Source organism: Ambystoma mexicanum, chromosome 9 (genome assembly GCF_040938575.1).
Source record: "Ambystoma mexicanum isolate Mex_15411 chromosome 9, UKY_AmexF1_1, whole genome shotgun sequence".
NCBI lineage: Eukaryota > Metazoa > Chordata > Amphibia > Caudata > Ambystomatidae > Ambystoma > Ambystoma mexicanum.
Window position 1 is genome coordinate 1,428,444,898 of NC_090931.1, and position 26,093 is coordinate 1,428,470,990.

The 26,093-nt window shown below is 46.2% G+C and overlaps 1 protein-coding gene across 2 annotated transcripts in view; it reads left to right on the forward strand.

Moving 5' to 3' along the window:
- CATIP (ciliogenesis associated TTC17 interacting protein) overlaps positions 1–26,093 on the forward strand; it is a 430,282-nt gene that overhangs the window by 50,426 nt on the left and 353,763 nt on the right. For both annotated transcript variants that reach the window (XM_069616835.1, XM_069616836.1), the window contains exon 3: positions 4,287–4,376. In XM_069616835.1, the coding sequence (XP_069472936.1) occupies positions 4,287–4,376 (90 nt within the window). The remainder of the gene's footprint in view (positions 1–4,286; positions 4,377–26,093) is intronic.

The window sequence follows — 26,093 nt, forward strand, 5'->3', positions numbered from 1 at the left end:
TGGGGATGGACGACTCAATATACGAAATGGCATCCGCCGGGTTCTCGAAGAAATGCGATCTGCCTCCATTTTGGATCCGCAATTTTGCCGGGAAGATGAGGGCATACGGGATATGGCTCAATCTCATGAGCTATTTGGCCTGTTCATAGGATCTGCGCTGCATCTGGACGCTTGTCGAAAAATCAGGATATATGTGGACTTTGTTGCCTTCATACTGCAGAGAGCCCTTTTCCCTGGACAGCCTGAGCACCGTGTCTCTGTCTCTATAATTGAGGAGACGGACAATGATCGTGCGCGGTGGTGCCCCAGGCTTGGGCGGTGGCGCAAGTGTACGGTGAGCCCTCTCAACCAGAAAGTGGTCAGAGAAGGATTCCGTTCCAAGAAGGGTTTTCAATAGGGCCTCTACCTGTCTCTCCATCGGGCCCTTGCAGAAGGATTCTGGAACGCCGACAACACGGATATTGTTTCTCCTGGATCTAGATTCAAGGTCCTCGAATTTTGCTTGAGTGTTGCGTAGTTCACCTTTAAGCTGTGCTATGTCACGGCCATGCTGTGTTATCGCATCCTCGTTAGTACTGATTCTGCTTTCGGCCTCTGTAAAGCAAGAGCTTTCCTTGTCCACTCTAGCCTTGAGGGAGCTGATGTTCGAAACAATATCGTGTAGCTTGACATTCACAGCTAGGAAGCCGTTCTGCACCATGGTCATAAAACGGTCTTCTCTGGCGTCCTGCCCCGTCTCAGCAAGTGTGTCATTTTCCATGGTTGTGGCTGCCGGTGTCCCCTGAGGTTGGGAGCTGGCAAAGGAGTCCACCGGGCCAGTTTATTTCCCTCCTGCGCTTTTCTTATCGTATCGGCCCATGAGCCATCTTTGCAGAACAAGGCCCGATGACGTGTGTCAGGCCAGACTCACACGATGGTATAGTATCGTTCGTGCAGTTGGTTCTGTTATAGTATACGATGAGTGCCAGTATATCGACTCACAAAACCCAAAGGAGTCGTTGTTGCATGGGTTCTGATCTAGCATGCAGTAATGTTCCCTTGTATCATGCCTGATAATGTAGGTCGAAGGTGAATGCCAGGTAGGGGTTATGCCCGTTATAGGAGCTACCAACCAAAGTATCTTGGTGGGTCTGGGGCTGAGCTGGGGCGCGGCCGCAGCGCCTCTGATCGCACCTGTTATTATATATGGAGGGCTACCACCACTCACACCAGCCGCAAGCCTCTCCACGACCCACCAACGGATTGCTGGAAGTGTGTCGGGTCACCTTTAGCGCTCATCCATGACAACCGACCAGCCACTTGTGGCGCAGTTAGGGGGCCAAGTTGCCGCGGATCACATACTTCTCCCGATGGTGCAGGTCTGCTAAAGGATCAGTGGAGATGTACAGGCCTCCTCCCAGCAACAAGACAAAACAAGGGGCAGCACCCACAAGTTAACAGCACGGAGGTTTTGCCGGTATAATATAGCGCAAGGTCCCCTCTACGGATGTATCGTGCTCTCCCACGTCAATCGGCGTATCCGATTGACGGATAGAAGGATATTAACGCTGTATATACGCTCCGATGTAGCTGGGTCCCTGCACTTTCAAGCCCCTCACCTGCTTTCGTAGCGCCAGTTGGAACCCGATCGGCGGCAGACCCACAGAGCTAGCTGGGGCCCTGCGTGGGAGACCGCGCGTCTACCCAGCAGTTGTTCGGGAGGTGGGCGGTAGCAGCAGCCATTCTTCGTCTTGCAGGGACCTCGGCACCAACACACACGGTCTGCCCACATGTCTGCATACCAAGGAAGCGCCGCCGGGATCAGCCACCAGGATCAGCGCCCCTCCCCCACACGGCCCTCCGGCGTCCGCAGAGCCTCGGTCTGGCGTGTGACTCTTCCGGTTCTCAGGGGCGGCTTGTAGTCAGCCGAGCGGGCCGCCCCGCGAAACGAAGCTCCGAACTCAGCCGCGCCTCCGCGGTTTCACACAGGATTTGCACACAACGTGCAGTAGGGATGCCGGCATCAGCAGACGTAGTCGTATCCTATCTTCACGGCCCCAAACAGGATTAATTTATGTTAAGGATGTCCTCGGGATCGGAGCACTCCAATCAGGCAGCCATTTTAGTTGCGCGCAACAGCGCCCCCTCCATATGCTGATTATTTTTAATTGTGTGTGATCTTTATTAAGTGGATTCATTGTTTATTCATTTATAGATTTATATATATCTGTATATGTATATAGTCGTGCATGAGTAACCAAGCTTAATTTACTTCGCTAAGGGTCCCTTCTCACCCTAAGTGGCACTTGTAGGCAATTTTAAGTTAGAACATCTTAAGTTCTGTTGAGCAGAAGGCCCTCTAGCGCGTGTGTAATTTACAGGACATTGGGTATTCAAATAGTATGGGAAAGCAAAACCCATAAACCGCCACTTGTAATGAAAAACATCTTTTTAAACCATCAAAGTGGGTATTCACAGTGTAGAGACCTCCGATCGGTTGATCCAGGCTGTGATGAATTTGGCCATCCGCACAGGGAGTTTGCGCTCGCCTAGGCTTTTTTTGGGAAGTTTTGTAATGAAAATGAATGATGGGAGATCAACCTCATAAAATGTGTGGGCCTAATCCGCACACATTTTCCTCTGCTCACTGCACAACAAAAACCTAGTCATGTGTACTCTACGGAGGACACAGCCTACAGGGGCAGTCCTCCCTATCACATTTTGCTGGAATGTGACAGCCATGGGTACATCGAAGCATCTCGGGAGGATAGCTCAGGGGCAACGTGCACGCCTTGGAAGCAAGACGGCATGGAGCAACACAGGTTCAATCCCCGGGTCTGCGCTTAGAAACTTCTGGGTATTAAGCGTGTTATAAATAAATCGTATCATATTATATCTCTGAAGGGGGAAAGCAACACCTTCTTAATTAAAATATCAATGGCTCCATGAATCCGCCCTGTTCTATTGTCAAAGTTCTGTGTGGTGGCAGCGCATACTGATGAGAGTTAAATGAAAACAGGCCTGCAAAGAGGCCTGGTCAAAACTAACACAGGAGACAGGAAACACCAACACCTCTTTGAAATGCAATGTGTCAGCTTGAACCTAGCTCCCACCCCTCTGTATGAAGGGCAGTGAATGTCATGTCTGGGACAACTGTTTACAGTAGGCAACCCCTGCAAGGAACCCCCTTTCAGAGGGAAGAATTATGTGATTTGATGAAGACAGAAAGTCTGTGGTCACCACAAACCTCAAGGGAGACCTGTGCTTTGATCAGGAGTCCCAGAGAGGTCAATTAACCAGAGAGACACTTTGATCCACAACAGACAGGAATATGGGTAGGACTAAGTAGTACATGTTGTCACCCCTTACCTTTCCTGCCGAAAAGCACTCTGGTTATGACCTCAGGCATAACAGAAGATTGTTGGTAGGGACCCAGGATTATACATTAAGGTAGGCTTAGCCTGCACCAATCACTGGGGCCCATTTGGCTTTAATAGAGGGCTGATTCCCTCACTTAGCAGATCATCCGACAACTTCGAAAGGAGTAAGAAGAAGGACTAATTTGGACCCTGGCTGAGGTACAGTCTTCCTTACTGTTTCCACTAGTGAAGGAAGGCAGGGCAGGATTTCCAAGAGTGAAGCAAGATCCCTCCCCTGAACAACTCCCAGGGAACAGAGGGAGATACTGGACTCAGAAGACCCATCCAGCAGCTCTCCAACTGGTAACCAGACAGCGTGCCCTGCTAGGTTCTGCCAGCAAGCTTCCTAGGTGGGAAGTGCCAGAGAGTCTCTGAAAAAAGGACAAGGCCATTGTCTGCAAACACTCTCCACAGCTTTGTGCCGTCTGCCTTAAAGGACAACACGAGCCCTGCGAAGAAGGTAGGAGGAGTGCCACAACAAGCATCAACCAGCGTCCATCTTTTAAGGACATTTTCGAGACAGTCGAACCGTGACCGACTGCATCACTGACGTTAACAAAATTGAACAAGGTTTATAATTTACTTGTGTTTCCAATCTGTTCGGATCCCTTCTGGTGTACTAGAGGTGTGAGGCTGATTGATGGTTTAGAAACCGATATTCATCCCTGGACTACTGGTGCCCCGTAAGTTGATTTGTCACACAGACTACTGTAGTGTGTGCCTGTTTTATTTTAATTTGCCAACTGACTTTTTTTCAAAGTATTTTCTACGCCCAACCCTTAATTGTGATATTGCTGTCGTTCAATTGTTGTTCAATAATTCTGTAAGAAGGATACACTCGTTTCCATGAGTTTGTAGTCACTTACACTTTTCGGTTTTCTTTTAAAGATGAAGACGAGCCACATCTACTCCCTGTGGACGATCCTGATGTGCCCCCCTTCCCCGGCAGTGATGGAGTAGAGTTTCCGCCACCCACAGGTTAGTGTGGTCACTTTTCATTCCTTCTTTGAATTCTCCTTCAGGGAGTTTCTGCTCTGGTTTGTTAAGGATCTTCTATCATGGTTGGTTTCAGGTCAGGTGCAGCCACCAGTTACCAGCATTTAGGGTTCTCAATGGAGGGTACATCTTATCAATACAATTGCACTGTAGGCTACTGTGCACAAAGAAGGCATTTCTCTGAGGAATTGAGGTCATTGTACAGGAGGGCAGGAGCAATGACTAAGTGGTATCAATCGGAACAAGGAGATGTGATGATTTGTGAGGTGTCATCACTTCTACCCAAGGGGGAAACCCTTTTCCATGAGGCTAGGGAGGTGCAGCCGCTACCCAGTAGTCCCCCCTGGGGACGTCATGTGGAGGGCCACCCTCCGAGCCTCCCCACCCCCCGAGGGGCAAAGAACGATCCCTGAGGGTACAGCCCATTGAGCAATGCCACTCCCCAACATTCCCTAGCCCCTCCCTCCAGTTAGAACCATTTCATTGAGAGTAAACCCATGTATGTTTGTGCTGTGGGAAATCTGAAGATAACTCACCCGCTAGTCTATGGGGATCTGTCATCCAGGTGGCCAGGACACGGCCTTCACTATTGAATCCAGTTCCTGGGGGTGGACCAGTGCGGGGGGATCACCTGGATGGGGGTCTTCGGGGAGTGGAAGTGGGACACCGAAGGGTGAGCTGCGGTATCCCCTTTCTTATGGCACCTTTTCCCCATCCTGCCCAGTAGAAACTCTACTCGCCCACCCCCCCTTTTCCAACACAAACACTTTCTCACACCATGAGCGACAACAGACTAATACCAAAGCCGTTTACCTGACATGTCCCAACACAAGGGTCAGGCAGAATCAGGCAATTACCGACAACTTCACATGCACACCTGACTGCCCTTTCCCTTCCCCATAGGGATAAAAGGCAGAGCACGAGAGCACACTCTGAGCAAGGCTGAACGCATGAGGAAGCAGCTATTCCAGGACGGCAGTTCAAATGGAGGAGAAAGGTGGTGAGACCTGAAAGGACGCCCAAGAGGGAATTGCCCTTGCCCTTTTCAATCCAGACCCGCAAAGCCTCCGACAAAGGAAACAAAAGGCTGGGCATCGCAGCTGGCGAATGGTGTGACGGATGTCAGCAGTACATCGAACCCTCCCACACTGATAGCCAGGGCGGGGAGATGCGGTTGCCATCGTGGTACCATCCTTGACTCCAGCGGCAAAAGATACGCCAACGAATTCAGCACAGCTGGTCAGATGGAAGAACCTGATAGTGGACCAGACTGTGTTAGGCTCAAGGTTGCAGTACCAACATTAAGAAGATTAGTAGACAGTGGTCTTTTTTGTGAACTAACTTGGTACCAGAGATAGATTTGTCCGGCACCACGTCGGCGCTCATTCAAAGGTCTCTGGCTGGTACCCCTCTCCTGAACAAAGAAAATGTGCTTAACTAAAAGAGTATTGAAACAACAAGTACCAAAAGGCCATAGGGAAGGCCGGCGTGAGGTATCAAGGTGGTCATACAAGGGTCAAGCCAAACCATCTGTACAATCAAAAGTCCTTGACACGTTGCAGAAGTTTTGACCATTGTGTAATTGTGAACCCAATTGAGGGAATTGTGAAACAGGCGTTTGCACCCGGCTCAGGGGAACGCCATGCGAACTATGATTTTGTGATTCCCCCACTTGCCATAGGCTAGCAGAGTGACCCAGCGAAACGAGATCGCCCTTCGGAAGTCTCTCTTTAAATTGGCAAGTGCTTTGGGAGGCTAATGCTGAAAGAAGGATCGGAGCCCGGCTGAGGGGGATCCTAGGGTGAAGAGTAATGCATGAGTAGAGACTTGGACGCAAAAGCTCTGATAAAGATAAAGAGAAAAGGAACTGTAAGCTCGTGCCAGGAGTGTGCTGTGCTCAAGAGTCCCTCCTTGTCCCGTGCTAAAAACGTGGGGAAGGGAGACCCCGGCCATAATATCCTGATTTATCATTTTGTGAACCCTTCTTTCTTTTCTTGGGAACATTATCCCACACTATTTTGTAGCATAGCGGTAAGGATTGGCAATGTGTTTTTTAGTAGAGGCCCTTTTTATCTGACTAGACTCTAATAGGACTGTATTACTATTATATTTGATGGTCGTAGTTTGCTCCCATCTTAGATTTAGGTTTAGATTAGGCGTTTATCTCACCCATTTTACAGTTTAATAAACACCCTTGAACTGTGATCACTTGTTTATGTCTTATTTTGATACAATGCCTTCCTTACCTAACACATGGAATATAGCTGAAGCAGAAAGTACTAGGATGAAGAAGAGCATAGAAGACTTGAAGATCACTGACTGTGCTAGTACTGGTACGAGGAGTCATGAAGGTCAAGTTGTCAACAGAAATAAAGGAGTTTGACAATGCGCTAGAGCGGGACTGGCAACATTGTATAAGAAGAGACAATGGACTAACCTGTCAAGCCCATCTGGGAGAGGCAACATGCATGGAAAGCAGCAGGAGTTTTAAACGCTGTTAGCAGACCAAAGTCTTAGAAGAGCTTGGAGGATGCCGGCGAAGTGCTGAGGGAGATCTCCGTGATTCCAACTGGAGCGGACCCCAACACGAAGCAGGAGAGAAGAGCCGAGCTGCACAGCATGGCATGGAGCCACCACGGTGCTGTTGAAACTGGAGAGAGAAGCTGGAAAAATCAGAGGGACAAACCCCAGTCCCAGGAAGTCCCGGTGGCGTACTGCAGTTCCTCTGAAAGTAGCGGGAGGTGCGAGAGACCCGGAGGGATAGCGGGGATGGAAGAGAGATGGATCGGGGACCCTAACAATTGTGTACCTAGCATCCGAGGAAGGCTTCCTTGTCGCAGTGGCAATAATAAGCCCACTGACTACCAGAGACAGGTCAGAGACCCTAACAAGTGCGAACTGATTCTCTTAGGAGACCATTCTCGTCACAGTGGCAACAGCAAGCCCACTGACCACTAAAGAAGTGTCTGGGATCCCAACAAAAGGGAGCTGAGCAATTGAGGAGAACTTCCTTGTGGCAGTGGCAGCAATAAGCCCCCTGACCAACAGAGAAAGGTCTGGGTGCCCAAAATAAGTGAAATGGGCATCCAAGGAGAACTTCCCGCCGAGTCGGCAAGATAAGACCATTGAACAACAAGGAAGGATTTTTGACTTTTCTAACACCAAGAAAGAATGAGAAAGTGTACATCAAGCTGAAGGTCGCGAAAAAGAGCTTTTAGACACCAGAGGAAGGGCAACATTCCCCCTGGTCTTATTGTGAACTGTACAGACCAATACCAGGAAAAGGGAATCTTTCTCCTGGTCCAGAACTAGAACTTGTGCTAAAGACACCAGGGCAAGGGAGTCATTCATCCTGGCTTTATTGGAAACTGTATAGACCAATATCAAGAGAAGGGAGTCCCTCTCCTGGCCTAAACGTAGAGTTGTGTAAAACTGTGTGGAACCCGTAAGCCAGGGGAAGGGAGTCAATCCCCCTGGCATTCATGTTGCAAGAGTACATTCCTTTAAACACTCTGAAGGGAGACATTCTCCTGGAGAAGGAACTTTCTGTTGGATGATTATTCCTTAGTTATAGTGTAAGTTGTAGTTTAAGGGATAGAAGTAGGTTGTGACACAGGACAGTGGAGTTTGATTTTGACAGATATTCTGACGGATCCTTTAGTATTAGTTTAGAAGAAAGAGATAGTGATGAACCTTTTCTGCCCAAATAAAAGTTAATAACAACCATCACCATGCCACATTTGTGTCAGCTTCCTTCTTTGACACCCTTACAGAGACCACATCTCTCATAAGGTTTGAATTGTAAAGTTTTGCTGGCATTGTGTCACTGACAAAGGCACCCATTAGGCAACATGTAACACTGAACCTCTGCCAACATACACTCATGAACACGGTGGAATTACTGATGTTTGCAGATCTGGCCGCAGTTGAATGACCAGCATGTCAGTAAATTAGCCAGGGTTCAAGCCCTAAAAATAAAAGTGGGGGGACTAGTCAACAAACGCAATCGGATGTGACATCGCCAGAAATTAGCATATCAAGGTGAAATATGCACATTTCATTAAATTGGCTTGGGCAAACACACGATTAATAGTGCAACTACTTAATATCACAAGATGGCCCCTACAGCCAGGAGTCAGGAGCCTTCCCAAGCTCGGGCAGCACTTTCCAATAACAACGAGTGACACCATGAACGATGGCCTTTCGGAACACCAGACGATTTTCTCATCTTTGTAGAGATTTGGACATACTTTCTGGTGACCTGGATGTAATGTGCCTGCAGGACACCTGGCTACTAGCGACTTCTAGCTTGGATGGCTTCAGTGCTTACCTTAACCCTGCGTACCGCAGAAATAGAGGGTGCCCCTTGGCTGGATTACTCACACTGGTGAAAAACAGGAGACGATTAACTGTGTTGGAAACCGACTGCCCGAATCCCTTTTAACTAAACATTGTTATAAAGGGGAATTAAACAGCGGGTTGGCCAGACAGATGGGGGCTGATATTAAGCATCTATTGGAACCCGATGGCCATATCTAATGAGTCTTTTCTAAACGCAATCACGGATGCCATAGACAAATTTAGTCTGCTGCACAAAGTATATTTTATATTTCTGGGGGATGATTTGAACTGCCTGTGCATTATGAGCAATGAGAACAGTTTGCCTCCGGGGCAGGGACACCGGAGGCAATCAAAGGCAAGACAGACCAGAGTTACGGATTAGCTAGAGCTGATGAATTATGGGGACCTCGTTATGCTTAATGGACAATCTAAGGCTTATCATCCGCCTAAACCTACCTGGTCCAACGGTACTTACTCCAGCATCTTGGATTAAGTGCTTGTTTCCAGCTCTATAATCAACAATATAATTTCGATGGAAGTACTACCAAAATAAAATGAGCAACCATGCCCTTCTGAAAATCACATGGAGGGGAAACTGTATGATTAATAAAGGCCGCTGGGAAACGACGGTGGAACCCACACAGGGGTCAATTGCCTTTGGATGACACATCGAGACATCAGTATATTAGCGGAAAGCTACGCCAGACAAGTGGAATGGCGGTTGGATCCCGACTGTACAAACAGTAGAGTTCAACAAAAAGCCTAAATAGGGTCTGAATGCTTCCCAAGCACACACAAATGTAGGGGGTAGAGTCAACGGCTTCCCTAGCCTAATGCGTAGTGGGGGTCAAGGAACCTTGCAATAGAACTTTGTGATTAATAGTTCTGGAGAGAAAGGAGAATCACCGTGGATTTATAGTGAGGATTTATTTTTAACTTTTAACAAGAAGACACATTTCTTTGTGCCGTGGCACAGCACAAGTACATATAGAAGTGCATGTGTAGTCTGCACAGTAGTGGGTTAGTATATTTAAACGTTTAATGTATTGTGATTATGAACAATATATGTAAATCGAATGTTACCACTATGAGAATGCTAACCGTGTAATAGCAATACACGGTTTAGACTGTCACAAATATACTAACCCACTACTGTGCAGACTACACATGCACTTCTATATGTACTTGCATTGTGCCACGGCACAAAGAAATCCTCACTATTTTTTATGTACTCCACAGTGATTCTCCTTTCTCTCCAGAACTATTAATCACAAAGTTCTATTGCAAGGTTCCTTCACCCCCACTACGCATTAGGCTAGGGAAGCCGTTGACTCTACCCCCTACATTTTTGCTATTATCATCCCTCTAGAGTCAGGCCCCCCAAAAAAGAGGGTATCGCCCATATATATTTTTCCCTTCCCAAGCACACAACCACAAGTTTGATAGGAAAATATTGATTGGAAAAAAAACAGCTGCATAGAGATTTAAGGATAATTGGTTGCTTGAACGAGGGACGAGAAGTTATGCTGGTGAAAAAGAGAAAACAAATGTACAAAAACGGGTCAGCGCTCCATAGAGCCTATATTCTACAGATGCATGCTGAACTTATGCTATGTATCTTGATAAAAAAACATGCTAGATCGACATGGCAATTGCTCAACAAAGGTGGTGCACTGCGTTCGGCCTCCCCGATTAATCTGGTTTCCGAGGAGGAGTGGACTGATTTTTACAAGAAAATTATTCTCCACTGAGTTGGGGTGACAGCCCAGTATCAGCTAACACAAAAGTGTGGTGGGCCTTTCCGTTGGATATGCTGGATGTTGAAATGTTAATTAAAAAAGCCAATTTGACTAGAGCCCCGGGGCCTGATGTTATTACCAACTCCACGATTAAGGAAGCCTCCGAAGCCTGGTTGCCATTTATCTTTATGCTCTTTAAGCATATACTAAAGACAAGTGTGATCCCAGACTCATGGAGACCCACCATAATAGTCCCTATTTTTAAGAGAGCCAACATGGTGGACCCCTCAAACTACTGCCCCATTGCTCTCTTGGACACGCTTGGCAAACTGTTTGCAGCCTTTCCCTAAAACAGCTTCAGAAATGGATCTCGAGGGAGGATAGAGATGATCCGCGCCAGACAGGATTTGTTAAGGGGGTGGGTACAGATCTAAACCTTTCTCTTAAACATCTTGAAAGGGAACACCCTCAAAAAAGGTATGAAAATATATTCAGCCTTTGTTGACCTGAGAAAGGCCTTTGATAGCATGGACAGGCAACTATTATGGGTGAAAATGGAAGCCTGGAGCTGCCCAGTTGATCTGTTGTCTGCTGTGAGGTTTTTATATAAGTCAACTAGTGTCCAAATTAGACTGAATTCTCAAGGATTGTTGACTAGCCCAATTCAGACCCTCCTAAGTCTCAAACCGGGATGCGCGCCAGCACCGTCCCTCAATTTTATTTTTGTCGTATGTTGGTGAAAACCTGGACAAGGTGAGAGCATTTCCCCCGAAGTTCAGTGAACAAACGTTGGCAAGGATCCTCGATGCAGACGATTTGGTGCTGATTGATCTGACGCCGATTGGTTTGCAGCAGAGTTTGGAGAGTCTCTAGGAATACATTACCAAGAATGGGCTATCGATCAACTCCCTGAAAACAAACATTGTGATCTTGGGTTATAAAACAGGAAGACAGAATTCGACCATTAGGTGGCATTTGGAACATAATCCTTTGGCGCAGACTCCTTCAGGGACATACTTGGGGGCCCTAATAAACTGTAGTGTGAAGGATCAACCCTGACAGATTGGTTTAAAATCTAAACTGAAGCCATCTCAAGCAAAGCTGATTCACAGAAAATACGTCAAGTTTTCAATTCAGCCGGTGCTGATTTTCTATAAAGTAAAGCTGCTCTCTGTGCTAATAACATATGGGGTTTTTATTCACTCCCTGGGAACTTTGGGTATCACTGAAAGGTAGCTTCTGGAGAAAAATAATGAGGCTCCCCCACCTAGTCTCCACTGTAGTGAATAGATCAGAGTTACGTCTCATCTCCATCTATCCAAGAATTGTGTGGAGGATGCTGGCTCTGTATCGTAAATGCACAATGCCAAGTCCAGCTCCCCCCCTTACCAAATTCTTGGGATTGCGCTAAAGAAGAACAGTGCTGACCTCTTGGGCCAGTGGAGGAGGGGTTGCCAGCTGATTTTATAACAACTGGAAATTAAATCTGAGGTACTGATTAACAACCCAGAAAAGGTGAAAAGGAGGATGTGACAACGTGACTGGATTTCGAAAAAATACTCCTGGCTTGCAGATCCCTTCGAAAGGCGAGAATAAATCCTGCGACTGCCTTCCTAAATATCTTGTTAAATTCCTCTGTCTGTGGTTAGAACCCAGTTCATGCGATTTAGGGTGAACCTTTAGCTGTCTAAGCACATTTTACGGATTTACTAGCTGGCGATAAATGAGGGATGTCGGTTCTGTGCCAACACGGGGCGAAGGAAACATTAAAGCACATCACATTAATTTGCCCCGGCTTGACAACATTAAGAACTAGGCACATAGGAAAAATGCTCTGTCAGACGATGCCTGAACGTGCATTAAATCTGGACTTTCCTTCTGTTGGGTGAAAAATAGTGTTTTTTTAAAACATTAAAAGATGTGCATGTTTTAAACTCCAAGAAACAATACAAATGTTTTCACTGGAACTTGCATTACTGAAATGGGACATTTCACCTTTAGTTTATTTTTCACAGGTTATATAGTTAGGGTTTCCTGTTTTAGGGATTTTTCTTTTTTTACTTCTGAGGGTATTTTTCAAGTGATTTCCAAAAATTCAGAATCTATGTTTATCATTGTTTTCCCGTTTGCCCCTTTCAAAAAATCACAGATAACTGTGTTTTCCGGTATGTAAACACAGAAGTGTTTTTATTGTTTTATTGTGCACATATGTAGGGTAATCTCTCAGTGTAAGATGTTCTAATCCCTTTCATGGTAGTCCAGTAATCTGTTGTACAAACCCTTGCCAACCCAAAATCCCCAACCTCGCCATCCAAGCAGCCCCAACCTACGTTTCCCCAACAAAGGCTCAGCGTTCCACTCCCCCAACTGAAACTATGAACCCAGCATGCACGGCACATACACCAGCACCCGCAGCCCAGTGATTCTGTGTAGCCTACATTCAGAAATCTAGCACCCATCTTTCACCTCACTCTGCTTTCCAGGGATATAGCACCCATCTTGCTATGCGGCTTTCACCTTCCTCCAAAGGTATGTGTCACAGCACAGCATTGGTCCATCTGGCACAGATGGAAGCATTGCCGCACTAATGTACGTCTTTTGAACGTCCTAAAATTCCAGTCTAGTTGCCCAGCCAAGATTGGCTCCTGCGCGTCCTATTTGTTTTCTGATGATGCGCGGACAATCATGTTGCAACCCTGCTGTATCTCTTCTTCTGGGGTATGACACTAGTGTGTCCCCTTCGGCTTCAGCCATGCGTTCATTGCCTTCTTCGGATATTTCATTCTTCCTCTGTTCCCCCCGCCTTTTTACTTGCTTTCTCGCTTCCCATACAGCACTGCCTTTTTTCCCTTTCTTTTGCCTGCTCCGACTGTTTGCTGCCTATTTGTTTCTATTTTCTTCACAGCACTGCTACGTTCTGAGCATACCTTTTTTTGGGTAGCTGCGCGTGCCGTCTGCTGCTCTTTTTTCCATCACGCAGCTCGGCCCTCCGTTGAGAGCCCTCCAGCATCCTGCGAGCTGCGTGTGCCGTGTGCTGCTCGTTTTTCCATTTCGCAGCTCGGCCCTCCGTTGAGAGCCCTCCCGCAGCCCGCGAGCTGCGCGTACCGTTTGTTGTCATTTTCTCCAGATAACTGCACGGCAGTGTTCTGTTCAGAGCCTATTATGTTCTGTTTCCTTTGGATTTCTTTTCACTACCGACATTGTTTGCTTGCAACTTTCCTGTTGCACTCTGTACATGAGTCCAACTTCATCTCATTGCCATTTGTGAGTTAGGGCAGTCAATTCGACCTTATGCCACAAGGTGGCAATATTGGATAATAATATCAGACTACTACAGTTTTAGCAATGTCAGTCCTAATATCAACTGAAAAGCAGAGCTGCGAGGATAGCTCATCGGCAACGCTTTTGTCTTATAAACAAGACAATGCAAACTGATAGGGTTTCGAATCCTGCTCCCGCACTTAGGAATTATGAAATATCGGGGTTTATGGAGTCCCCAGGGGAATATGAAGCCATTAACGGGGGGAAAATATTGGTATTTTTCAGTAATATCTGAAAACCGGAAACCTTATATATAGTGTAGTGCTGACGTGTCTGGCCTGCAAATGTGATGACTGTGGTTCGATCCCTGAGGTTGACTTTAATTCATAAATTCAAAGTGGACATTCAATGTTTCTCATTTTAGCTTGGGGGGATTGAGTCCAACCTCTGAAAAAAGTGGGTGGGCTCTGTCCAGCCATGTCTCTCGACTTGAGCCCTGAATTAGACGACCTGTCTGTTGAACAGGATGACTAAAGCAAAACAAAAGAGGTGATGGCTGGAAGGTTTAGAATTAATCTTAACTTCTGGCACCGCTCTGGGCAACCCTCCAGCCCATAGTTCTTCGCCTGCCAAGCCGTTACAGAAAGGGGATTGAACAGGATGGGCACAGCTGTGGTGCTTCAAAGTGAAACATTACAAATGTAGAACCAGAAAATGGATCATGCAAAGACAGCAAACGGAGGAAAGCTTTCCTTTCACACTTGGCAAAGCTCTTAGCCATAGAGGCAAAAGATCTATAGTACACAACCTTATCCAACGCTCTAGAGTTCTCTGACAAGGAAACATGGTGCTTTGGTTGAAAGGCCACTACCTGGGCTGAAACAGGAATCCGAGGTCTACATGGAATCTGCAGTCAAATCTATGGAAAAAGTCAGAAACTAGAAGTTAGGCAATGACTACAGGAGTATCGGTAAACATTGAAGATTAATGAGGTTTTCATGAAGATGTTTTCAAAACATCTGAAATGTTTTACACCTGAATGTGTGCGCACAGGGGCAGCTTTAGGCCATCTCAAAACTTCAGAGAGGCCTCCTTCCAACTCTCATGGAGCAGCAGGTGCATCTCCGCACTCCATGATGATGCCGTGCAGCCGCAGTTGTGCAGCAGTTTTGTCTGTACATAATGGTAACGCTTGAGGAAACTGCAGTTGCGCGCTATTTTACATAACATGCCCTGCTGATAATTGTCTTGGAATGTGAGTAAAATCTATTCTAGATTTATTTCTTTTGTAGGATTCTGCCTCAGCAGGAGAGTGTGAAACAGGCTGTTTTTTCATTGAGGAAGATGCTCTTTTACATTATAACCGTAGGTCTCCTGAACGTCTGCTACCTGCCACCTGACCATGGATGACCGGAAGGGACCTTTTTAAGATCTGTCGTTGCTTACATAAGATGGTAGTGGATGATGACCAATTTCACTGTGTTTCTCAACTATTAAGATGCAGCTAGTTTGTTTAATCCCCAGATAATCATTTGTTGGGTGATGCAAGTCAGTGCTGATCATGTGGAAAGGGAGGTAATCCATTTCTTTTACTATCCCCGGAAGGAAGGGAAGGATATTTTAGAGGCTCCTTTTTCGAATTTTGAGATTTCATTGTAGGAACCTCCACAAATAGATATGTTTAATTGACCAAACCTGCACTTGACCCCCAATAAGAGGTGTTTGTCTGCTCTACTGCCAGTGCCACAAAGGTTATCTACAGCATGACAAACGTAAAGGGCATTTTAAAGAAAAACAGGGCTCTGAACAGATGTTTTTACTTGCCGCCTCATGCCAATGGTTGCTGGCATCGGCATCAATGGTTGTATTGGTAGAAAAATAATGTTTGATGTAGAGGGCTATATTGTTGGCACCATTGACACAACATCATTAACCTCGAAGTAGCGCTCTAGGCCTAGCTCTATCCTGACATTTAGAAAAGAGTTAGCAATGTCCTGGTCCATTGAAGAGCTTTCCAGAAGCATGTTCAAAGAGAACACAAAGGTAAGTTATCAAAACCTGCATAGCCACCCTAGACCTCAAACACAGAGCCCATTCCAGAAAATGGAGCCATCAAGAGAGCACTGACCCGTCCAGCCTAGGAAAGTTAAGAGAGGAAGTTTAAGAACTATGAAAGTGTGGTGGTCCCTTTAGCTATGAAAGAGTTTAGCATTGGTAGAGTTTCTCAAGCCGGCTTTGAGGCAGTTAATATAGGGCTTACTTTCATGGTCTGTTATAATAATCCAGGAATAACGACCAGAACGGTAGCAGTAAAAATGGCTAATTATATATTGTACGTAGAGTAAACCATATCAAGCATTGGCTAAATCAATTATTGTGGCTTTGTAAATGTAGAGGACCATGTCTTTTATGTAAACCCCCCGCAGGTGCATACAAAGGCTTATACTGTGCCAATACATCCTTTTGTAGGCTTGCCGTTGGATGGGATTCCCAATCCTTCCATTTCATGATGTGTACCAGCTTGCCATCCTCCCTGTTTGCACTGGAGCCTTATTTATGTTTCATTGTCTTTGACCTGCACCTATTGTGCATGCTGGAGACATCAGCCTAACCTCATTCCAAAAACAAAGAAGCTGTGTTAGTTATCCACTGCTGCGTGCTTCCTTACCAGAAATATTGCATGTTGCCTTACCAAAAAGATGCACATGTAGCCTCCTTTTCCCAGCAGCTTTGTAAAACCTTATGGATACAATTACGCAGTCTGGCAAGAAGAATCTGTAAGAGAAAAGGTTCTCCTGTCGTATTAGAGATTAATTCACTGTGACCTATGGTTACATTACATTCCAAAGCTGAAAGTTGTCGCACAGAAGGAAGATGCACATTGAATAGAAAGAAATGGCGATTATTTGTTTTGGTTGAATTTTTTCCAATTTAAAAAAAAAAAAAAACCTTTACACCACATACATATGCGGGGGAGACGCCCCCGCATGCCCGCCAATACTACTATGTCCCATACCCCACCACATATATATGTGGTGTAAGGGGGGTAGAAAAAAAGTGAGAAATTCGGGAGTCAAAATTCTGAGGGCGACATTTTGGGCCATTACCAATAGAAACATTATTATGGAGCAGTCACACACAAGTAAACAATAACATTGTCCAGTATTCCAAAATGGCACCTTTTTTAATATACCTCTCTATTTGAGATGCTTTGACAGCTAGTATTTGCATCATGGAGCAGATGGTTGTTTTGGGTTACGGGCTTTGTTATTCTATCAACACATAAAAGGGAAGTTAGTAACACAAGTGACAATGTCCCACACAGCATTAATAACAAAACAATGTAATGCAGCACAAAAGGTGGAAAACATTTACCCATTGCCTTATATCTCTGTTGTATAAATACGTCTGATTAAAAGGGTCTCATTTTTCCTTTTAGGAAATTCATATGCATACATCCTAAATTTGGGGTATGGGAGAGGGTGATCTGTGTGCCCCCATGTCCCAGGGACCGCAGCAAAACATTTTTCTTTTTTTGGGCTGTGGCATACTGGGCTCCTTGAGTTGGGTAGTTTGTCAAAGTTTTAATGTACCAAATAACATGAAAATTGAATATTTTTTTAAAAAGAAGTATTCAACCACTCTCTCCCGAACCCAGTTATACAAAATGCCTTGCACCATAGTAGTGCTTCCACCATGATGTACTATTTCTGCATCACAAAGAAACTGGTTTACACCAGGGCCCGTCTACCTACTGCTGCAAGGGCTGTGCTGAGAGAGATACTAAAGCAAAGACCTTTTTAATTAACAAAGTATATTATGTTATGTTATTGAACTTTTTACATAGGAGCAATCACCATGGTAGTGGTGTTACAGCCCTGGGACATTGAAAGTTAGCATATTGTGCCCCTCTCCCCCCACCACCTGAGTAACCAGACTATATTGAAAAAGGAGACAAAAGGGCAAATGGAAAGGGGAAGGGAGAAGTAGGTTAACTACATTTATGAATGTACTACTTTTTTCTAAAGAAAGACATTCTGTCCAAATATATATATTAGTTTTGAAAAAGTGTTTTTCGTTGCTTACCTATTTGGCAGTAGAGGGGACCTTCTGTGCTACTCAGCCCCCTCTCTTCCATTCAAATCTGCACCCTCTATTTTGCATATACCTGTTTCCATCTGGGAAATGTTACTTTTCAAATGAGGGATGCCCCTCCACCCCCAAATCTCAAAGCATTTGTCCAGCTCTCACTCTCTTCTCATCTAAACCTTACTGCCCTTGACCCTTTTGTTTTGATTTATTTTATGTTTTTTTAATTAATCATTAGTCAATATATTTTTCAATATCTTCATTTTTAGGTTCGTTATTTCAGCAAAATGTATTTTTACCTTTTTCTATCTTGGTTTTTATGGAGTTCTTTTTATTGCGTACCTCTAAGACGCCATACACCTTGTTTTGTTCTTCCTAGAGAAGAACGTCCGTGGCCTCCTCACCCATGAATTCTGGGAAGCAGCTGGACTTCACCCCTTTTCACCAGTGCTGAGGGTACCCAGTTGTGGTGGGTTGTGGCAGGTTTCCAAAGCCTGTGGGCATGAGGCAACATAACACTGGTGGAATGAGTACTTGAAATACATTAGAAAGTTCTGACATTACAATCCATTGGCAGATCCAACTTCATTGCCTCCACCATAAAGTGTAATGTCGGGCATGGTGGCTCATCGGATTTGAAAGTAAAGTAAATAAAGAACGTCCTGCTTTATGGGTACAATAGAAACGCTTCTCCCGAAAGAATGAGAGTACATACAATGGCTTAGCTTTTAGCTTTATTTTAATTTTATTATTATTATTCAGCTTAATATTCTCAGTATTTGAAGAAGACATTCCTCTTTGCTCTTGAAATGATATGGCTGAGAATTTCCATAGACACCAGGAAGTCTATTCTTCTACCTTCCAACTCGATTCAGTTCTCCAAACCCTCACAGACACCCAAAAAGGTGTACTTTTTGCAGAGGACGAACAGCTGTCATCCAGTCTGCTGGTATCTAGCGTGTTTGCAGAACAAGATCACAATCAGGTAGGCGAGCCCCTTCTAGCCCCACCACCACACTGCTTCCTACAAATTCCATAAGAAAGACTTCAAATGCGACACCTTAAGTAGCTCTCTGCTAGCAGTCGTATCAAGACTTGGATGACTTTGAGGATAATGTAGGATTCTGTGGTGACTTCCCTTTCCCACTCATCTCCGTATTTATGTGATGCCATGAGTGCCTTGATGTGCAATGTTGTGTGAATGTTCTCTGCTGGGTGTTCACTGAATGACAGTTGATGCGAGGCTGGCTGAGAGAGAGGGTGGCCGGTGGTTGTGCCTCAGTGTACTTGTAACCTGTGTCCTTATCTAACCTGAACTGAAACCACGTAAAGAGGATTCCTTTTTGTACCCAAGAATCTGAGTGATCTGTCAAGGAAACCTTTTTTCAATGGTGACAAGCTGAGATTCCCAAGACAGATGAGAATATTCCACAGGTATCTGACCAAAACCAAGCTAATTTTATTTTTATTTTATTGAGCATTTGTTAGGTGCTTATATAACTGAATGGTGTTTCAAAGCTCCACAAAGCTAAATGGGAAGGGAACAGGGGAAAAATAACAATGACAAAAACAGTAAAATGCAGTAATGTTCCAACTAGGACTTGTGGCATTTGGCCGTCCAAGTGCAGTGAGGATAAATGCAGGGAAAAAGGGGGGGGGAGAGCAGAGGAGTGAGCAAGTGCTGGAGGAGGGCTCGGGAGGGAAGTTCTAATGGGAGCCAAGGAGAAGAAACTCAGGCTAAGTGCTAGTATCCCAAAGGTGGGATACAGAGCTGCCAAGCACGGCCCGCAGGGCAGTGCAGTTTGGGGGGGGGGCAGGCGGTGGGGGTGCTGGTATCAGCTGGGAGGAAGGGCCTGGAATCCTATGAGATTCATTAGGATCAGGCCACTGGTTGCAGTGGCATTGGGGAGATTAGCAGAGAAGTCAAAGAAGTAGAGAACAGCAAAGTTTTGAACAGTTTCCGGAACTTGAAGAGGTTTGGCTCAAGTCTGAGAGGGACAGGAAGGCTGTTCCAAAGGGAGGCTCCAGTCGAGGAGACCTACCCCCCCCACTCTCTCCTTGGAGAAGCATTTGACAGTCAAAGAGTTGGGGTTCGAGGAGCGTAGGGTTCTAGCAGGTGTGAGAAATCAAAGGGTGTCTCACCTACTATAGTTCTCGGGGATCTCTCTCTCAGGTGGCCAAGGCACAGCCATCGCCTTTGGATCCAGACCCTGGGGGTGAACCAGAGCGGCAGGATCACCTGGGTGAGGGGTCTTCGGATAGTGGGGGTGAGATAACCAATGGTGAGATGCGGTATTCCCCCCCATTCCCGTACCCATGACCCATCCAATTTTATAGGATCCTCCAACATCCCAACTACCCCCTCTGTCCCTCCCTTTACTACACAAACACTGGACCGAGGAAGTGGGCGACTGAGAGTAAAGAGGCTATTCCTTATATATCTCATTGGACATGTCCCGCTAAACGAGTCAGGCAAAGTCTGGCACTTGACTTTAATCACATACATCTGATACCCATTAGTTCTCCCCACATGGATAAAAGGCAGAACATAGATACATACTCTGAGCAAGGTGGAACACTAGAAGGAGCAGAACTTCCGGGGCGAAGGTGAACCTACTGGAGCAGAGCGACCAACATAGGGACGGGAGCAAAGGGCAGAGAAATCCAGGAGATCCTTGCAGGAGGTCGCTGCCTCCGAAGAGCCGTGACATATACTCGGAGAAGGCCAAATCCCAGACAAGAAGACTGCATTGTTTTTCAAGGACGCCAGCGGCCCTCCCGTGTGAACGACAGAGTTGGGTAGGCGAGGCCAAGCCTGTGGTATTAACCTTGGCTTGTGAATTAAAACTGCAAAGAAAGAAAAAGAATGCACACACTCAGTAATTGGCGAGCGAAATGAAAGGCCGGTGTGTGTTAAGGAAAGATTGAAGGTGCAACAGTATATCTCACAGTTGACGGCTGCACACATGTGGATGAGACGCGAAGGAAGGCAGACCTGTGGGGAGCTTTAAATTCCCGATAACTGTGCAGCCAGTGATACAGAGTAGCAGAGTGGTCCGGCGAAAGGAAGTAGCCCATTCGAAAGTCTCCATGAAAGGTTAAAGGTGAATGAACTCTAAGGTACGTAATGATCAAGATAAACCCAGACCAAAGGGGAAGTGAAAAAAGATGAATTTTGAACTTTTGTGCTTGTCACACTGAACTACCCAGACCAACAGACACTGGGGCAAATAACACAAGAGTCTGAGCTGAAGGGAAAGTTGAAGTGGTCCCGCTGAGGTCAATAGTAAAAACCTTTCACATTCGAAAGTCTTTGACATCAGGAAAAGGTCTGAGCCTGAACGGGGGAGACCGAAAGTGTGATCAATTAGGGGAAGGCAACCCCTAAAGTATGTGAATTAAGCTTGGGGAAGGGAACCCCTACAAGTGCTGTGATTGAAAGGCCCGAGCCCGACTGAAGGAGACCTATGTGAACTTTTGTTGAACTGTGAAAGAACTTTAGAAAGCTGGAATAAGTGACTTTAACGTGGAAGGCCAAACGGGCCTCGATCCACTTTTTGAAATGCCTTTGTTTTGAGAACCTGAGCCAGAGTGTCTCATCCTGTGTATGGGCACCGCCTTACTCCGTGCTGTCCAACGTGGGAAGAAGAGCTGATTCGGCAACATTGATTCTTTATGTTATGACACTGATTTTCCATCACATACATATTCCCATTTACACACTTTTTGTATAGGAGATAGGGAAGGCATTAGGTTTTGTTAGCATAGGCCATCTTTGATTTGACAGAAACTGACTAGGACTGTTTCTTTATTAGTTGATGGTAGAGACTACGCCCATCATAGTTATAGGGCAAAGCAGAAGTTTTTCCAAACCCCGAAAATTGAATAAAGGTTTTGAAAATATCTCTTGTGTCAGTGTCATATGTGAGAAACCTGAAGGCGTCTCACCTGCTAGTCTGCAGGGATCTGTCATCCAGGTGGCCAGGACACGGCAATCGCTTTTGGATCCAGTACCTGGGGGTAGACCAGTGTGGGAGGATCACCTGGGTGAGGGGTCTTTGGGAAGTGGGACACCAGATGGTGAGATGTGGTATCACCTTCCCTGTATAACATTTATCCCATCCTACCAGATAAAATACTTAGGCACTCAACCCCCCGCACCCCTTCACAACACAAACATTTTCTGATGGACAGCTCGCTTTGAGAGAAAATGGACTAACACCTGAGCCGTATACCTGACATGTCCCAATACACACACCTGACTTCCATTACATTTCCCACACGGATAAAGGACGGAGCACGATAGCACACTATGAATGAGGCAAAGCACAGTAGGAAGCGGCAGTTCCAAGATGGCAGTTTAACACAAGGTGAAAGACGGCAAAACAGAAGGGGATCGAAAGGAGGGAATGACACTTGACCTTTCCGACGAGTAACCGTTAATTTCATAAAACCTCGGGAATAGAAAGTTTAAGACCATCAAACCAGGCTGAAGAATCCTGCATTGTGTATCAGAGGTATCTGGGGCTCTCCTGAGTCGTTAATCAAGGCAGGGAGAAATTCATGCATCCGTGGTACTGTCCTTGGCTCCTACAACAAAGCAGCGCCAGTGAAATCAACACAGCCGGTGAGTTGGGGAGGCTGATAACAGACCTGTCTGTGTTGAAGCCAACATTGCAATACATACACAAATAGTGTAAGTGAACCTGGCCAATGTGCATGTATCATTCACTGACTATAAGGCCATACTCCATGCAGAGAAAACTTTCTAGGCCAAAGCGTTGTAACGGTCGTCATCTCTGTCTGGGGAATAGTCAGGTATGCTTTGGGGTGGGTGTGGCAGCCTGTACCACCAAACGTTCAGCAGCTGGATGCTTCGTCAAATAACTGGGGTCATTACTGGACGCCGTATATTAGGATGTTAGTTTTGTATTTACTGCCGGAATTAATTCTGGCGTCTCCCAATTTGTATTTACTCACCTTTGCTGAGCCACATGAAAAGGAAGATGCTGGTCATCGGGTCAAGGACCCTTACAGGGTCACACACACAAGGGGCCTGGATGGCCAGGCTCCTAAAGAACAATAAACAAGACATTAATTTGGGTCAAAAAAGACCTTTGTTATTTACATAGCACCTCATTTTGGGTGCACCGTGTATTTAACATTGGAACTTTGCTCTTCAAAGCAGCCCCACGTGCACACTTGGGTGGGGCTGCTGCTATTGGGTTGCCTGACATGTGCTGACTCACTAGGAGTGGCAGGCAAGCCAAGCCTAGTGGGCGTGCCCACGATCACAGCTATATAAGCCGCTCTGATCCCTGAGGCAGACGCTTCGCGTGATTCTGCATTTACATGCAGCATAACGCTCACTGCTGCCTGGGATTCCACTTACCTTTAGAAGTCCTGTCACCTGCCTCCATACTTACCACTTGGGGGATCCTACTCTCACCTGTACGTGTCTTCGTGGTCATCTCTGCACATCTTCTTCTTGGCAACGCGGCTCACCTTCATCTACCGGAGCGCAGGCATCTTCATTTGGGCATCGCGGCTCACCTTCAAACATCTTCCGGAGCGCAGACATCTTCATCTGGCACCGCGGCTCATCTTCCATTCTTCAGGGATGCTGGAATCTTCATCCTGATACCGCTGCACGACGTGCTCCACCCACGAACGCAGCACCTGCAAATAAAATGAACGGCAAGGTTAGACACTTAACAGACATTAAGTTTAAGGTCGCGCTACCATCAAACCTCTCCCTTTCCCTTAAACCATCACTTATCTGTTGCCGGACATTGCGGTTTCATCCATCTTCATCCCGACCGCATTCCGCGTCTCCACAGCTGCTGTTGGGCCACAATTCCACCTTTCTGGAAGAAAGCAGAAGAGAAAACGTATTCAGGAATTAACAACATTGAGAGCCATAATACCAAGACAGAAAATAGAAAGAGGAAAAGACAAAAGACATTAAGAGACACTTACCATCAACCAGGAGGAGCATAGTCGCAGCTGGACTGGACTATACCTATCAGGGATCAGTGAAGCAACTAGATCCCAGGTACAAGCGCCCCTGCCAGAAGTAGCAGGACGGAGAGCGTATCCTCCATACTTACCAGGAGCAGTGCCACCAGTATTCACCGCCCGCAGCTTGTCCGCAGGGGGAGAAACCTGAAGGGGGTGATCTCACCACTGGGAGGGCTGCAACCGTGCCCCAACGCCTCCGCAGAGACCATGTGAGCGTAACAGATGCCTTTGTTGAAAGGATTTCCTCCTACAACACTGACCCCGGTGTAATGGGGCACCACGTTCTGCCCTAGCACTACTGTGGTTCTGCCTGCTACTTGAAGAACTGGTGTCAGAAGAATCTAGAATGAAACATCTGCAGGATTCCATGCATGAAGCAAGTGGGATTGATACTTCCCCGGAAGTTCAATTCAGTAGACCTGATCCAGGAGATCATGCTGAAAGCAATTACAGCTTGCTTATGACTAGGGTGAGGGAGTATATGGGGTGGTCTAGACCCACACCTGTGTTCGAACAAGATGACCTAACGGATATACTCGACAAGGGACCACACGAGGTCCCTATTGTCCCTTTTCACAAGGCTTTACATAAAAGGGTATATTTCAACTGGGAAACACCAGAGGTGATCCCTGCAGTTAACAAAAGATTAATAGCTAAATATACAGGATCAACTTCGGATCCTCTATATCTTTCAAAGCACCCAACTCCAGAAAGTCTGGTAGTACAGGCTGCAACTTCTTCTGGAAAGCATAATGCATATCCCCACAATCCCGCAAGATAGTGATGACAAGAAGTTTAATGCCATGGCCAAGAAAGTTTACTCGGCATGCAGCATGGCGTTAAAGTCTAGTAATGCCAAATGCACGCTGCTGAGGTTTACGCACACCCTTTGGGATTGTGTTTCGATGGCGGCTGACCATATCTCTGAGGGGAGGAAAGGGACGGTTTCTTGAACCTTATCAAGGGTGGAAAGGACGCTATGTGCGAATCCCTCCAAACCGGTCTCGACTCTGTTGACTGCATCAGCAGAGCCATGGTGGCTAGTACAGTAATCCGCAGATTTGCGTGTTTGCAGAAGTTCAGGATTTGCCCCAGACGTACAGTCCAGACGGCACACATCTATTTGGGAGTAATGCTGATGAGAGTTTGGAGGAGCAGCAAACTTCCAAGGTGGCAGCAAATACCTTGGACCTGCGAAAAGGCAAACTCCAAACCGCCCCACAAGTGCGCCCTGGAGGGGTAGGTCCTTTCGCTATTATTCCGCATTTGAAAAAGGCAGAGGACAGCCAGCTCATAGAGGCCATAGACGATTACCCCGTGGTGGATGGGGTAGAGGTACTAAGACAGCAACAGCAAGTGTTACTTTACCCTCAGCATCTGCATCAGCCGCCCCAAAACCTCTGAGGTCTTACATCACAAGACAACAGTAGGAGGCAGATTAACTCAACATCTGACAGAATGGCAGGCTATTAATTCAGATGTTTCAAAAAAGGTAGCAGGCGCTCCTCTCCAGAAAGATCATGGCATGATAACCTGTTCTGAGATGAGAGTTTGCAGCACACGCTTTTTGCTCACTGTACCTTTCACAGATGGGAAATATCCATTTGCATATCAGTCTTTGTCCCGCCCACATGGGCAGTCCAGCACCGAAATGCTATGACAATTCCTCTCAGAACAAGAGTACCAACAGCAAACCCATACACGTGTTTCAGACAAAGACTGATATGCAAATGGATATTTCCCATCTGTGAAAGGTACAGTGAGCAAAAAAGCGTGTGCTGCAAACTCTCATCTCAGAACTGGTTATCATGCCATGTTCTTTCTGGAGAGGAGCGCCTGCTACCTTTTTTGAAATATTACTTCAGATGCTTGGGTATTGGAGACAATTGCCCAAGGTTACTGTCTGCCTTTCCTACAAACACCTCAGAGTCATCCACCGGGAGATAACTCTTTGAAGATTCCGGATCTGCTCCTTATGCAGGGTTCCATGTGTTACAATCGCGGCATAAATGGCCGTGGACACAAAATATTGCGGCAAAAAGGCTGTGGTTTTGCCTCTGCAATCCATGTAAAGGATGCAGGGGACACCCCCGCAATCCCTGGACCCATACCAATTAAGGGGAGCGGGTGACACCCCCGCATCCCCCGCTCCTCTTAAATGGTGTACACCTCTAACGGGTCAAACCACTGCATTTTGTTCCGTGATTTCTTTTTTTTTACAGGCAACATTTATGCAGCGATTCTATCA